Source organism: Rhipicephalus sanguineus, chromosome 7 (genome assembly GCF_013339695.2).
Source record: "Rhipicephalus sanguineus isolate Rsan-2018 chromosome 7, BIME_Rsan_1.4, whole genome shotgun sequence".
Classification (NCBI taxonomy): domain Eukaryota; kingdom Metazoa; phylum Arthropoda; class Arachnida; order Ixodida; family Ixodidae; genus Rhipicephalus; species Rhipicephalus sanguineus.
The window spans coordinates 120,759,973-120,776,248 of NC_051182.1; the positions used below are offsets into that span (position 1 = coordinate 120,759,973).

Here is a 16,276-nt window from a genome sequence, read left to right on the forward strand (position 1 = left end):
CCGAAACTTTCACAACGCGTCCTACAATAATAAGCGCACAGAAAGGCGGTGCATACGAATGAGCAAACGACGTCGATTAGTGCAGTCTTCTCCCATACCAGACGCTATCTGCCAGACAGGGTGCACGGGGCGTCTATGTGCTCGGGCACTTTACCCTCAGCCATCTCCCGAGTGCGCTCAGTTTCAGATACATTCACGTTTTGCAAGCTTGTGCGTTGAGCCGAATGGTTAAGGCAGTCGCCTGCAGAGCGTGGGGGCCTGGGAGCGAAGCACAGTACCGCCAAGAGCATTCCCTTTGTTTCATACGTTTATTTCGTTATAGCGATGGCCATCTTACGTGACAGTGTCGAACGGACGGACCGTTGTCTTGTCGAGTCTGTATAGAAATGCCCACGCGTTGAAATATAGTCAGCGAGTACAGAGTACTATGATATACTATACGTATAAGAGCTGCATGCAGCTGCCCATTAGATGTTTAGGACAAATCGTCAATGACATAGATCACTCAGTACTCTGCTACGGAAGAGCTTTATGCAGCTGTCCCTGCAAACAACAGGCGAAAGATTAGCGCCGCAGGTATGAGGCAAATACTGAAAGAGAGGACTACCGCAATTCAATTCGCATGGGAGCTGAACGAATGTACACACTGGTAATATAGGCAATCTTCTTAGCCACCACTATTTCTCTTGGTACCCTGCTAATTTCCTTCTCAATTGTTAATTACTATCGCTGTTTCCATAACACCATCGTTAAGATACGTCGCACTCGCCGTGCATCCTTTAGGCGAATATAACGAAAAAAAGAAAAATGTTTCTTCATTACAATATATATATATATATATATATATATATATATATATATATATATATATATATATATATATATATATATATATATATATATACGTACAGTACATGCGCGCAAATTTATTCCATCTTTCAAGAATATACTCTCGGAAATCTGAGGCTGGAACAGAAATCACTGATTTTAATTTTTGAAACCCGTTATAATACATATATGCTGAAAGACCATTGCTCCGAATAAAATACACAGGCTGCAAATGTTAAAGTTAGGGTGATTTCTTTTCCAGCGTCAATTTTCCGAGCGTATCTTTTTGACAGATGGAATAAACTTTCGCGCATGTACTTTTGAAGATTATTACAGGGATGACGCCTCCGCTATTTGTCATGTACCTTACCAATGTACTTAAACAAAATAGCCGCTTCTGTGTGAAAATATTCTCGGGAGAATACTTAGGTCGTGTAAATGCAACTAAATATAATAATAGAAACTGAATTCTGGTGTTCGAGAATAACATTTTCGAAGGAAAGCGTCTACCACTTTTTGCCGTTCCATGCATCTTAGATTTTTTAGATCAGGCCTGTGGTCGGGGGGGGGGGGGGGCGCCCCCCCCGAAATTTTGATTTTTGTTTTACCGAAGATAAATAATAAAAATAGGTGTTTTTCTCAAATAGTCAAGGTCTTCAGCAAGTGCCCCCCCTCCCCCCGAAAAATATTCCTGGCTACGGGCCTGTCTTAGATAGTTGGTGGGAGGCAGATCACACATAGAAAAACAGGCTTCAGATAACAATAGCCGATGCGCTCACTTCTGCATACACAACTATCGCCCATTCGCTAGCGCTATCAACTGGCACGAGTGTTATCTCTGTAAGTGCAGTGATAGATCACTGACGGCGTTTGGCGAGCGACATCACTCCGAGAGTGCTTCTCTCAGCAGTGATGTCGCTCGCCGGACGTTTGGCTCTGGTGACGGGTGGTGGCAGTGGCATTGGCGAGGCCACATGCCGCGCCTTGGCGAGCGAAGGTGCTGCACTGGTTGTCGCCGACAAGCAGCTGGAGGCCGCACGGAGAGTGGTCGAAACGTTGTCAGGTCTGTGGCGAATGCATGGCTCTTATAGCGAGAAGGACCACTTGGGTAGCACACAGGAGTTATGTCCTAGAAATCTGCATGTCTCTACTCTGGGAGGCTTCTAAAGTGGCGTTCAAGTGAGGTACGGGAAGCTCGAAACATTTGACGAGGTGGGAGTCATAGTTTTCTCCGTAGCGTGTAAGTTTGTGTCTCACGTTTATTAACAGCACGCCATGCCTGAAAACGGCAAGGATGTATACAGTGTGTCCCAGGAAACTGGGGTCAAGCTAATAAAAAAAAAAGTGAAACGAGACACCAAGACGAGACCAATGGTGTTTGGCTAGGGGCTGCCTGGCGCATGTCGATAAGCTTTTCTCGTTGTCAACCCTTACTTAAATAGTGCATATGGCTTGTCGAAATCATTAAATACGCGCATAATTGTGGGCATTTCAACATCACATTCCGCATCGCATTCGAAAACACCATGATGAAGGATGTAGCTAGGCTGGCTACATCATTCCCAATTACTTTTTCTGCGTTTTTAATTTATGGAGCAAAAGACGACCTTAACTCAGTGATATTCTTGGCGTTTTAGTTCCCCCCGTAATTTAAACGGTTAACGGTGACATCATCATTTATGTACTTTGTGTACGTAAGGGCGAGTGGATGGTTGTTGGATTAGAAATCCCTGCGGTAGCAAGTAAATTAATTTCTAGGAGGGCCACCTGATAACGTTATGGGTAGGAAGCTTGGCAGCTGATTCTGTTGGCTGAAGTGTTTCACAAATGGCCGAAATTTGCTCTTCAGTGCCCTTGTTTATGATGACTGCCACATGATAATGATGTCGAACGGCCTGATGACTGGCCGACTGACCTTTGTGCTTACTTGCCTTTGTGTTACATGGCAAGTTGCTATAGACCCGTTGCGGCTTTGTGATTTCGAAAAAGCGGCCTCTAGTAATAATTGCGAAGTAATGAAATTCACCGAAATTCATCAGCGAAACCGAAACCAAAATGGGGACGAGCGCTATACTGCCACATTCTTCTGAAACATCCAGAATGAGTGAGCGTGCTACGCCTCTGTAATCGTTTTATTGAACAGTGACGTCATTCTGGTCGTTTGTTTGTTGCGTTCATTGGTGCTTCGGTTTCGGTTTTGCCGTTGAATTTGGTTGAATTGCAATGCGCCACAATAATTACTGGAGGCCGCTTTTTCTATATCTCGAAGCTGCGATGGGTTCTTCGCATGAAAAACTTCGATTCTCCCATTTTGATGTAACCACCTAACTCCACTAATTAAAACGCAATTAATCAGATTTTCTTCAATACTGTTCCAAATTATGTATTTAACCGTCTTAAGATGCCTGCCGCTACAGAAAAAGCGTTTGTGAAGGCAGCGAGCAAATATGGCATTTTCCTGATTTTTGTGGATTTTGCACACATTTCTTGAAACAACCGGTATAGTCGGCATGAAGTGCATACACATTTAAATGGATTACGTGACATATGAGAATGTGGCGACGTTCAACCAACTGTCACATCCTTGCGAGAAGCCAAAAGACGGCGTATGATTTCATGCTGTGGGTCATACTAGAAGACAACACCTTGTAGTCGATGGGCTAGATAGGCGAAAGAGGAGTTCGTGAAAGCGAAGTTGAACGTCTTACAGATGGAGCAAGAATGTTGATGCTTATGGCTATTCGAAGACGTACTGTCAAATAGATCGCGCACCCGGTGTATTGCGGACTCCCGGTGTATTGCGGACACCCGGTGTATTGCGGACACCCGGTGTATTGCGGTCTTGTTCATTCGCAGCAGGTGCCACAGACTTTGGCTTGCATGAAAGTTGGGGATAGGAGAGATGAAAAATGCACTGTGAGAGGGGCCCTGCAAGACTTTTCGGCATGGTAATAAAACGCTGCCGATCGGTAGTCGAGGCTCCTGAGAGCGTGTGACCCAAACATTATAGCGCAGCACGCTGCCTGGGATGGTGAATTGATTCAGAAAGTCAGCTAGAAATCTCGCGTTCTTCTCTCAACAAATGATGCCATAAACCCAAATAACCGCGCCGTAAACACGAAAGTCCGCGGCCATTGGCTGAATTTGGTGTCGTGAGCTGAACAGGTACCGCGGCCGCCGCGGGATGTCGCGACGTGCCCGCGCGCTCGCTGGCAATGACACTGACAATAAGCCGCGCGTTCGAAGAAAAAAAAGGAAAAAAGTGCTCACCGTCATGACGGGTGCCGATGAACGGACGTATTTTCTTGACCCCTTTTCACCCCCCTCCCCCCCACTTTCGAAGCTTTCATCGCGCTCGTTGGTACGAAAGGAGAGAGAAAAGCTTAAAGCGTGCTACATACCCCTGTAACTCCGCGCTCCGCTTCTACTTGACGGATTCTAATTTTTTTTTTTGGCAGCCGGTTTGTGACTAAATAAACTTCTTTAATGAAGCCATTCGATAATTACTTGGAAAAGTGTTGCAGGGTCACCTTGATGGCCTTAAAATACGTTGTCACTGAAATCATATTTCTGAAATTGTAAGTGGTAAGCAGTAAGTGGTTTATGGTAAGTGGTATTTAATGCGAAGGGTTTCTTAGCGAACCTTTAGCAGTTTGAGCGTTTCTATCTATTTATCTAGCCGCCTACGTCTCGGTGCTCTCATGATCGCCTCCTCAAATTAGTGTAGACCAAAATTGGCATGTGAGGGTAAGAGGATTGGACGAATATGATTGTCTGGTCCTGACATGAATACGTGAAAATCCTGTCGTGTACGTCGTCAAACCCTTTCCTCCAGACACATGTGGAACATACCCGTTTACCACGGGCCGCTGTGTACGGGTATGCGCCACAGGAGATTAACAGTTTATATCTACCCAGGAACGGCGAGAACAGACACCGGTAATTTAAATGCGAGAGAGTTAAGAAAAGCCAACATCGGCAGTGTTGACCGGGCGAATAGAAATAATAAAAATTAGGATCCCAGCAGGAATTGAACCCAAGCATTATGCGTGGCCATCAGGTATTCTACCACAGAGCCACGCCAGGTCTATAAACTGGTCGGGAAAAAAATTCGGCCGATCCCACGCGTTGTGGGAATCAGTTTCATGCGAAGCAGTCAGCGAGTTCTTCTATGCTTATTTTATTGCTTTGAGCTAAGCGTTACGAGGTGGATCGATGAGTTTTTGTAAGTGTAGTAGCCGTGCGCACATCGTGGGCTTACCAGGCACGTCGACAACGACAACACAGGCGCTTAAAGGGTAACTTATGGTGCGACGTAACGTCAGCCCTCACGTTAGAGTACATACGTCAGTATTATCCAAACTAAGTGCACTTTACGGTGCAATCATGGGAATATCATACGTAACATTCCTTAATGTATTCCTCAGGGGTCGAGCAATGCGTCAATACAGCTTGTTGAATCATAGGAATACAAATGTAATGTTTGTTAGACTGTTAGAAAAGTGGAGCCAACACTGGGACCACAGACGTTATTCTGATATGATGCCTGTATCTTTGGAGTACATATGTAGTGTCTATTGCTTTCTTGTAAAATTAGCCAGCACCACAACCACAATCGTAGTTGCACCGGCATTACGCCTGCATAGGCTGTTTTTCCAAACCAGTTTATATACATGGCGTGGCTCTGTGGTAAAATACCTAATTGCCACGCAGAATGCTTGGGTTTGATTCCTGCTGGGATCTTAATCTTTATTCTTTCCATTCGTCGGGTCAACGCTGCCGTTATCGGTTTTTCCTAACACTCTCGCATTTAAATTACCAATGTCTGTTCCCGCCGTTCCTGCGTAGATATAAACTGTCAACCACCTGTGGCGCATACCCGTACACCGCGGCCCGTGGTAAACGGGTATGTGCCCCACGTGTCTGGAGGAAAGGGTTTGACGACGTAATCGACAGGATTTTTATGTTATTCAGGTCATGACCCCACAGTCATATCGTCAAATTCTCTTGATCTCGCATGCGAATTTCGATCTACACCAAGTTAAGGAGGCGATCATGAGAACAGACAGACGTAGGCGGCTAGATAGATAGATAGATAGATAGATAGATAGATAGATAGATAGATAGATAGATAGATAGATAGATAGATAGATAGATAGATAGATAGATAGATAGATAGATAGATAGATAGATAGATAGATAGATAGATAGATAGATAGATAGAAACGCTGAGAGTGCCAAAGGTTCGCTAAGAAATGCTTCGCATTTAAAACAGCCTATGCAAGCCTAATGTCGATGCAACGTCAGTTGTGGTTGAGGTGCTGGCTATATAATTTTACAAGAAAGCAATGAACACTACATATGTGCTCGTACGATACAGGCGTCATATCAGATTAACGTCTGCGGTTCCAGTGTTCGCTCCGCTTTTATAGAAGTCTAATAAACATTAGATTTGTATTCATGTCATACAGCAAGCTATATTGAAGCATTGCTCGACCCCGGAGGAATACATTAATTAAAGTTACGTATGATGTTCACATTATTCCTCCATAAAGTGCACTTAGTTTCGATAACACTGACGTATGTACTCTAACGTGAGGGCTGATGTTACGTCGCACCATAAGTTACCATTTAAACGCCAGTGTTGTCGACATGCTTTTGTAAGCCGAAGATGTGCACACAGCTACTACACTTACAAAAACACGTCGATCCACATCGCAAAGCTTGGCTTTAAGCCATAAAATACAGCATAGAAGTACTCGCTGACTGCTTCGCATTAAACCGATTCTGGGATCTGCCGAATTTTTCATATAAGAAAATGCGCGTACTGCAGTAATTACCCTTTGGTAGAAGGAGGTGTGGAGACGAAGCGAGAGCTTTCGACAAGGGAATCTTATCTTAGTAAGCACACTGACAAAGGGAAGGGTGCTTGCCCAAACGTCGATAAATACTGCAAGCTTGCGTGTACCTGTTAACCGCCCTCCTACATCGACATGCTCGAGTAGCCTTTACGTTAGTCTACCGATACCTTGACAACTAAAGAAATCACAGGGTCCCTTATGCATTAATCTCAGACGACTCGAAAGCGAAAGCCGTCTTCTTTTTCTTCTCAATAGGTGTATCAATCCTGCCGCACCACCCTCCGAAAGCTTGGTGCACCTAGCGTGGTGTTGCACTGCCTCCAGGATCGGACGCACCTCCACCTCTCCTGGTTATGCACTTCCTCCTCCGTGATCGGCCCACCCTCGAGGAAGCTACGGTGTCATGTGATGACGACATCATGGGACGTTGCGTCGCAGAACGTGACGTCACGCCGAAATTTGTACAGACAAAATTACGTTACAAATGTTGGCGATCTGTGACGTCATCGCGTGATGACTTTTTGCAGCACGCGTAGCCGACGACGCGGAACCACGACGAAGCGAATGGTCAATTTTCGCGTTTAATGAGACACCTAAGGCTTTCGCCTGAATATGTGTGGACAAACCCACAGTGGTAGAATTATCAACGACCAAAACTATGCTGCCATCTAAGCGGAAAAGAAGTGTGAAAGTGCATCCTTAAACTTTACATGTTAGCAGACTACTAAAACATTATCAACGCAATAGTCCCCAACTCCGCTATACACGTGATAACGTACGGAATTTCCTTAGAATCCATTCCTGGGTAAATTAGAGGAGGAGGAGAATAAACCCTTATTCTGAGAGTTGGCGCCTTAGGTGAGCGGCCTCCTTATTCCTGGTAGCCGCTGACCACTGTCGCCTCTCCAGCCCGTTCTATTAGGCTGCGATGATTCTTCGGGTCCGAGTCAGATAGCTTGGCCTCCCACTGCTCTTCAGTTATTGTTTGATTGCCTACGGTGCTAGGTTTTTGTACGCATCCCCGCACCATATGGTATAAGGACGTCTGGAACATCAGAGTACATGCAGATGTATGAGTGCTCGGTGGGTGAATTTCGGTGCGTTACAATGTTGTGAACGTAGGTACTGGTTTGCAATCTTCTCAGGGTTGCTGCCTCTTCCCTGGCTATGCTGGGGTGAGGTGGCGGATAGGTTCTTCTTTCTAGGCAGCAGTGTTGCCAAACGTCGCTGTACTTTCAGCGAAGGCGAAATACTATTTCCTTTTTACAGGTGATGCGAAACACCAGGCGTGGTACGTTGACGTGGCTGACTCCTCTTCCGTGGATGAGCTCTTCACCAACGTCGCGAACGCATTTTCTCAGCCGCTCAGCATCGTCGTCAACTGTGCGGGAATTTTCGAAGGGGCGCCCATCCTCGAGTGCAGCGATGAGCTGTTTGACAAACTGATCAGGGTCAATTTGCGGGTAAGATTGCAGTGTGACCGAGCTTCCAAACAGATTGACACCTCGGAATCTTCCTTTTGCCTATCGGCTTTTTTGCAACTTCTGGAAGATCGGGCCAACCTGCTTGAATGTTGAGTTACCACGTGTTTTATACAGGGTGTTTCAGCTAAAAAACACTAAGTATTAAAAAATTAAGCATAGGCGCTATCCCTCTCCAATTAGCGCAGTATTGTTCTGAGCCATATAGAGCACGTCAGAATATTTTTTTACAATCCGCCAAGCTTGGTAATTAACAAAGATTGCTTAATGAACTTTTTAAATAATAACTATAGAGAAAAGTTTTCAATACAAAAATTGTAGCGCCTGTCCAGAAACATCGAATTTTTTAACATATGCTAAGATAACTCCCCTGCTTAATTTTTTTCCGGCCTTTAAAGCCGGAAAAAAAAAGTCACAGTTTCGCCGCAAGGGCGAAGCAATGAATGCGATAGCAAGAAAATTACACCATTTCCCGCTAAAGGGGAGCATGAGGCGATGCGAAGCCGGAGCACTTGCACGATCGCGTTCCGTTGGCGTTCTTTGGGCATGCTACCGACCTGGCGTCGTGGGAACCGAAGAGGAACGCTACGCGCGTCTTGTCTTCCCTCTAGCCTGGCCGTTAATTCTCACAGGGCGAGCGGGGAACGCAGTCGGCAGGCATGCGAGAGGGGGGCAGCGTAGGAGAGGAGAGAGAGGGGGAGGGGACGGGCATGCGCTGGTGCTCATCGCGGCGTTGCGCAGGAGAGAATTTCGGTATGTCTAGCCCGCGTTTCAGAGGAAGAGCGGAGAGGGGGAGGGGAGAGGGAAAGCGGAGAGGGGGAGGGGGAGAGGGAAAGTGGAGAGGGGAGGGGAGAGGGAAGGTGGAGAGGGGGAGGGGGAGAGGGAAAGTGGAGAGGGGGAGTGGGAGAGGGGAAAGGGAAGAGGGGATGTGGAGATATACATACTTATACATATACGGTGCATGACGGCGGCGACGGCGACAGCGACGGCAAAAATCAGCCGAGACTGTCCATATAATTGCTATCGCAATAATACCACGTGACGTCCGCCAAACACGCGGCGGTTTTAGTGCCCTGAAATGTAAGTTAAACGATTTATCATAGGCTGCTTCGCGCACGCAGATCGATGGAACAGGACTGCGATGGACGTTAAGCGACAAAATGAGCCTACCGTTTCAACAACAACAACAACAACAACAACAACAACAACAACAACAACAACAACAACAACAACAACAACAACATTCTTGAATGAAAAAGCGGCAGCCACGGAGCAAATGCTACATGACACCGCAGGCAGCATTTAAGGCAGCGTCGGCATTTTTTCTTTACTTTTTGCACCAACGAAGAAACACATTGGAAGGGGCGAGGGTGACAGCATGATGAAGGGCCGAGATAAAAGATTCACTCACACGTGACGGCCGCTCTTTCGTAGATTTTTTTTCAGACGGTACTCCCCTATCATCATTTAGCGTCGATCGCAGTCACCGATGGCCAGCTCAATTGATCTGCGTGCGCGGAGCAGCCTTTGATAATTCGTTCAACTTACATTTGAGGGCACTAAAAGCGCCGCGCGCTAGGCAGCAGACACGTGGAATTTTTTTTTTAAATTCGAGTTCTTTTAAGAAAGGCCGGAAAGAAATTGAGCAGGGGAGTTATCTTAGCATATAATAAATAATTCGATGTTTATGGACAAGCGCTACAACTTTTGTATTGAAGATTTTAACACGAAAGTGTTTTATGTCGGGGTTCACCAAGACTTTCATGACGCATTTCTGTCACGGAAATACGTCAGCAAAATCACCGTCATCGGATGGCAAAGAGAACAAAAGTATACGAAAAAGTTTCGTTCACAGGAGTCGAACCCGTGGCCTCTCGGTCCGCTACGTTGGCTGGCGGGTGTTTAGCCCACTGAGCTACCGCCAAACACATAACAAAGGCTGCATGAACGCGCCTTTTAGCTTTCATACGCTATTGGATGGATGGATGCTCTGAGCGTTCCCCTTAGAACGGCGCGTTGACATGTGTGCCATCAGGCTCGAAAATAAAACGCGCCGTTGATACAACCGTTCCATTCGGAGCGTTTCCAATAGAAGTGTATTTTCGTCAACGCTTTAACACACCGCGAGGTGGTGGCTTCAGCCCAAGCCTCACTCCTACCATCCATTCATATTGAAAAATAACTCTCCGACGCTCGTCTGGCTGTCACACCGGGTTGCCCGCTCGCCCTGTGAAAATTAACGGCCAGGCAGAGGGAAGACACGACGCGCAGAGCCTTTCTCTTCGCGTTTCACGACGCTTTGAAGCAGTGCATATGGAGTATCGGTGTTTGTTATGCGCTTGTTGATGCCATATTTGCGCGGGATTCACCATATGCGGTGTCCACGTATATGTTAGGAACTTCAGCTACTGCGAAGGTTAAATCACGATCATGGGCGTTTGTGGTCGGTACGGAGATGTGCCACTAGGCGTCAACGTGAGCGCGTCCACATAAAGCGGTGTTATATCTGCCGAACAGTAGACATTGTACGAGCTCTCATATAACAATGCACTATAAACAATCAACCACTTCTGTGACGACACGTTTCACTGTCGTGTTATACCGATTCCTACGACAGAGGGATCAGCCATCATTTTTTTTCTCTAGAGTTACTATTTAAAAAGTTCATTAAGCAATCTTTGTTAATTACTGAGCTTGGTGGTATGGAAAAAAAATATCCTGACGTGCTCTATATGACTCAGAAAAATGCTGCGCTAATTGGAGACGCGTAACGCCTATGCTTAATTTTTTATGCTTGGTGCTCTAGCTTTAGCTGGAACACCCTGTATATTGAATTCTGCTTGATGCACGTTTTGAGTGATGGCTATCTCAAGTTATAATGTTCAAAGAAAAGTAGAGAGTTATATATAAACAAATTTTTTCTGTGACGATACTTCATAGCAGTGTTATACCTTAGCGCTTGGGCGAAAATCGCAAGTGGGAGTTACAGTTAACAAGTATGTCACGATAACTTCCTGAAATAATGGTTTAGGTAGGTGCTGTTGTAGCAGATCTCAAGTCGTCGAATCTTGAAAGCGCTGCCTTTGCTAGGTACTGTCTTGCTCGCAAGAGTTAAAGAAATACGTAGCTCGAATCCGCAGCAAAATTATCACTGTTCCAGTCAATACTTCCCGCGCCCGGGTGGTGATCGAATACATTACTAAGTGCACGAGTGTTGCACTTCATGCAACTTACAAGACGGTATTTTTCAGAAATGTTTCTACGAACTAGATTTATAGAACAAGGCTCTTCTTTCAATATTTCTGATTTCAAATGAGCAGTTCAGAAAATGTCCGTCTTTAGAAAATATCTTTAATTGAACACATAATTAGCACACCATTGGCATTCACTCCCAGTGTTCTCAATTAACGCGGAAACTGTGTTGTCGACCATTACTACGTCAGCTAATACTTTCAGTTTGTCTTGCACGACACACCTTCTTCTCCAAAGAATATTCTATGAAACCGCGGTGTTTTATGAGAAAACGACTGAAGGCGCGCTCGGCGGCATTCTGATGGGTGCGCGGAATGCGGAAATGCGCTTAAAAGTAATTTCTTCGTGTATGGGGCGTGTTTGTTCCGGAAAATATAAATAAAATAAATAAATAAATAAATAAATAAATAAATAAATAAATAAATAAATAAATAAATAAATAAATTTACTAGTGCCTGCCTTTTTCGTCTCTCTGTACTCTGGACCCGGTTCCTTCCCCCACTGTGTAGGGTAGCAAACCGCAGACTCATGTATTTGCAATTCAAAAAACAGCGCTACATTACACACGGACAATTAAGAGAACAACGCACGGACAAGGCGCCCTTGTTTGTGCGTAAGGTAACGCTGTTTTTTTTTAGATGGATCCTTACAAACGCGTTCGCTTCCAAACGCTTTTAAGCCATCTATTTGACCTACCTTCCTTCTCCTTGCCTTCTCTCATACTCTTGACAGGCGAATAGCATCCTATAGTGCAGGTCAGGACGTGGTGGAATGGGGATAAAATATGCAATATCTTTTTTTTAACCTTAACTGTTACATATAGCTTCGCAGATAACCTGGGAACAACCCTGGAAAGTCAAAGTGTCACGCATTGCGCATGACATGGTAGGGACAATCCTTGTCCATCGTTATTTGGCCGGGAATACATCCATTCACTAAGATATATGGTATGAATGACCCGAAGTGATTTAATGTCAGAAATACACTACAAGGATAGGGATGTTGCCTTCTTTGCTTGTATCTAGTAGCGCGGTCAGCTATATACGAAGAGTAAGATAACGGGAAAAGTGGTCTTAAGGTGGGTAAAAATTCAGAGTTTTTAGTATTGGGATGTTACAGTGTTTACGCATACTGTTCACAATGAGCGTGCATACACACATATTCTAAGGGCTCGTCGTTTATTTCTTTGCAAGTGGTCATATGGGCTGGTCAATGCAAAGAAAGACAGCCAATGGCGAGACCCGATTTTCGCCAATCGCATTCAACAGATAAGAAGGTCAAGGAGAGCATAAGTGAGGTTATTTTTAGCATTTTGAATTTGTAAATTGCAAACGTGTAAAATTTATTTGGGCTGGTTAAATATGTTCGTGATACAAGTTGTCCCTCTAGTCGAAGCCAATGGCGATTAAATACAGTTAGCACACATATTCTCATACAGAGCACGTCGGCGTACTCAGAGGGCACGTTTCTATTTCGCTGCGATCGGTATCGGTCTTTGTCTTTTTCTTTCTTTCTTTCTTTGTCTATCTAATCTTGCTTTCATGGGTAGACGAATTCTTTAAATTGACGTGCGAGAAATATCAACTCTTGCTGTTGCAGTGACACACGTGAACAGGCAAGTCCGAATTTTAACAGCAAAGTGATAATTGCACTACGTGAATGAAAAAAAAGACATATTTCATAAGCTTTTATACTTCCTGGAACATCTCGGATAAGATGTGGCCGTATTGGTGCTTAACGTAGGTATTTAAACTCTTAACCCTTTGTGGGTTTGCCTATACTTTTGACATGATTATATAAAAACCAGCTGCGGTATATTAAAAGCTACAAAGAAACAGTATAAAACAAATTTCATCAAAATCAAGCCAGTAGTTTACTAAAAAAGAGTGGGACTTATAGATGCCCCACTGACTCATGAGAGTGTTTTCAAAAAGGGGGAAAACACTGTCCCACTGTGTCATGAAGGCACCATCTCGAAACTGCATCAACGGGTATTTGGCATGGAAACGGCCGAAGCAAGTGGCACAGGGTGGCACTATGGTATATACAATGAATCACATACACACAAAAACGGTACGCACAGTCACGTACGCACATATATACGCAAAAGAGTCAGTCATAAATTTTGGTTAAGTCCAGAGTTCCTCAAGAACAGCAACAGCGCTTTTGTGTTGTGCATCGCACAACCGCAGTCTTGCCACGGGCCGAGAAGGTGTTGCAGTTCCAAGCCACACCACACGTAATATTCGAGAAGATTTAAAGCATGTACTCTGCGACTGTTCCCGTTACGACGCCGAACGACAGATTCTGAAGGCAGAACTACATTTGCAACGTGGCGCGAACTTGAAAGGGACACCACAAAGAAGACGCACGAAAAGATAATGAGCGCATCTTTACGCTCTTTTCGCGCTCGATCTCTTCGTGTGTCTTCTTCGTGGTGTCCCTTTCAAGCTTCACGCAATTATTTTTCCTGCATAAAGTATAAGAACATTTAACAGGACATAAAAAGAAAAATCTACGTTAGGCGAAGGTTTTACGTCGATATTAGTAAATACTGGTGTTACGTGAGCACGAAAACACACGACAACTTTCAGTGAATGATTGATGTTCCTCTGAATCTTTCTACATCTCATTGTTTATCATAGCGCTGAGAACCAGAGCTTGGACGAGTGCTCGCGCAGCGTTGGCAAAAAAAAATTACACCATCTACCGCTAAAGGGGACCATGAGGCGATGCGAAGCCGGAGCACTTGCACGATCGCGTTCCGTTGGCGTTCGTTGGGCATGCTACCGACCTCGCGTCGTGGAACGCGAAGAGGAACGCTACGCGGCCGTTATTTCTCACAGGGCGAGCGGGGAATGCGGTAGACAGGCGCGCGAGAGGGGGGCAGCTTAGAAGAGGAGAGAGAGGGGAGGGGACGCGCATGCGCTGGCGCTCATTGCGGCGTTGCGCAGGAGTGAATTTCGGCATGTCCAGCCTGCATTTCAGAGGAGGAGTGGAGAGGGGAAGTGGAGAGGGGGTGGACGTAGCGTTGCTGTTAGTTTGTGGGCTGATGCTGACGCTTGCTTGCGCCAACCCACTAACTGACAGGACTGTTGCTTCCATCACACTTCATCGGACTATCACACTTCACCGGAAGCATCAACAGAGTCAAGCGGAGTCAACCGAAGCAAGCGCTGCACTGAACGCGCGCAGCGCCTTATCCGCTTTATATTCACACTTGAAGGAGAGGAGACTAGAGGAGGATAGTAGCGCATGCGCCACTGGAGCAGAAGCGAGAACGCAGGAGAAGCGCAAGCAGGTGGTAGGAGAGAAGTGGAGAGAGTAACGCGCAGCTGTTGGAGAGAGGGAAGGAGGAGAGTTGCGCATGCGTAGTGTGAGTGCGGACGCCGACGCCGCGGGACATGCCGCCGGTATAAGATGCTTCGCATCTAAAACGTTCGTCCTCAGTTTTATTCGTGTGTTTGCCACGCGGCGGGAAGGCCATGAAAGCAGCTGCGTCCACTTGATCGTCAATATGCTACGTCACGCCAGCGGCCGTGGCAGTCTTATCAGTACAGAGTGTTGCCTCATCCCCAAGATTCATATATCTTGGCAGAAACGTTCTTGTCAACTCTATTCCATAATGGCGAGGGAAGAACAGTGCCTCGTCATTGTGTTGCGCGTCGCATACCGTGCGATCTGACTGCTATAGCACTAACGCCCGTACTTAAATTAGGAAGCACTCAATATATATACAATTCTATTTCGCAGGGCACCTTCCTTGTGACCAGGGCAGCCGGCCGGCATATGGTCAATGACAACAAAGCTCAGCCCGACGGTGGAGCAGCCATTGTGAACGTAGCCAGTATCTTGGCCAAGTGCGGCTGGCCGGGTGGAGCAGCTTACTGCGCCTCTAAAGCAGGCGTCGTGGCGCTGACCAAGTCTGCCGCGCAAGAACTTGCGGCGCACGGCATACGCTGCAACGCCGTGCTTCCCGGCATGACGGAAACGCCTATGATTGCCCCCGTACCCGAGGAGATAAAGGCCTCAGCTTGCGAGGCGACGCCGCTCAAGAGGTCCGCCCAGCCGCGAGAGATCGCCGAGGCCATCAAGTACCTGTGCTTGCCGGCGGCTAGTTCCTTCGTCACTGGTGCTACTCTCGAGGTCGCCGGAGGGTACGCTATGTGAAGACAAAAGATTCTAGTGTCCGAACACGTCTGGTGCTCACGAAAAGTGATGATATACTTCGTTTAAGTGAATCTGCAGCGGCTGATGGACGCTGGGCACCGCCATGCCCCGTACTACCTGGATAATCGAAGCTAAAGTCAACACCGAAAAATAATCGGCTGATCAATACGTCACATCTATATACCACATGTACGCTCTCTCGTACAATTCTTACGTCCTTGTAGGATAATATTGCTGCAATTACTGGCGCTGCGAATAAAACGGTCTTCATATCGCTTTTGTGTCTTTACAATGCAAACAACTTTAGACGTCATCGTTACATGTCTTCATTGGTATTTTGAGACAAATGAATATTGCATAGCTGTTTAAATGAGCTGAATGTCGGAGAAAAAACAGAAAGGAGCTTTTAGATAATGGCCTCTTGGATGTTTTCGGGACTGTGATATGATTTCACAAAATGGTTCGCCGAAAAGGAATCTAGCCGCAATATTTTATGACATTGGCGTAGAGAATCTAAGACTGACCAAAGAAGGACAGCCTGACATACACACACAGTGCTGTGTGTGTGTATCTGTGTGTCGCTCTTGGTCATGTCATAGATGCAGCACGCCAATGCCATTTAATATGACTCACCAACAAGCCCGACGCGAAGTGCAGCCCTAAAGGAGATTACTGAATTTATAT

At 45.9% G+C, this 16,276-nt stretch overlaps 1 protein-coding gene across 1 annotated transcript; it reads left to right on the forward strand.

Moving 5' to 3' along the window:
- The first annotated feature begins 1,673 nt into the window (after positions 1-1,673).
- LOC119400874 (estradiol 17-beta-dehydrogenase 8) lies at positions 1,674-15,849 on the forward strand. Its single transcript, XM_037667774.1, has 3 exons — positions 1,674-1,891; positions 7,959-8,152; positions 15,176-15,849. The coding sequence occupies exons 1-3, from the start codon at positions 1,741-1,743 to the stop codon at positions 15,590-15,592; spliced, it is 762 nt and encodes a 253-aa protein (XP_037523702.1). The 5' UTR covers positions 1,674-1,740; the 3' UTR covers positions 15,593-15,849.
- The last annotated feature ends 427 nt before the right edge of the window (positions 15,850-16,276 follow it).

Coding starts and splice junctions, on each gene's coding strand:
- LOC119400874 (XM_037667774.1), top strand. CDS start 1,741: ATGTCGCTCGCCGGACGTTTGGCTCTGGTGACGGGTGGTGGCAGTGGC. Junction 1,892..7,958: donor AGTGGTCGAAACGTTGTCAG/GTCTGTGGCGAA, acceptor TCCTTTTTACAG/GTGATGCGAAACACCAGGCG. Junction 8,153..15,175: donor TGATCAGGGTCAATTTGCGG/GTAAGATTGCAG, acceptor TCTATTTCGCAG/GGCACCTTCCTTGTGACCAG.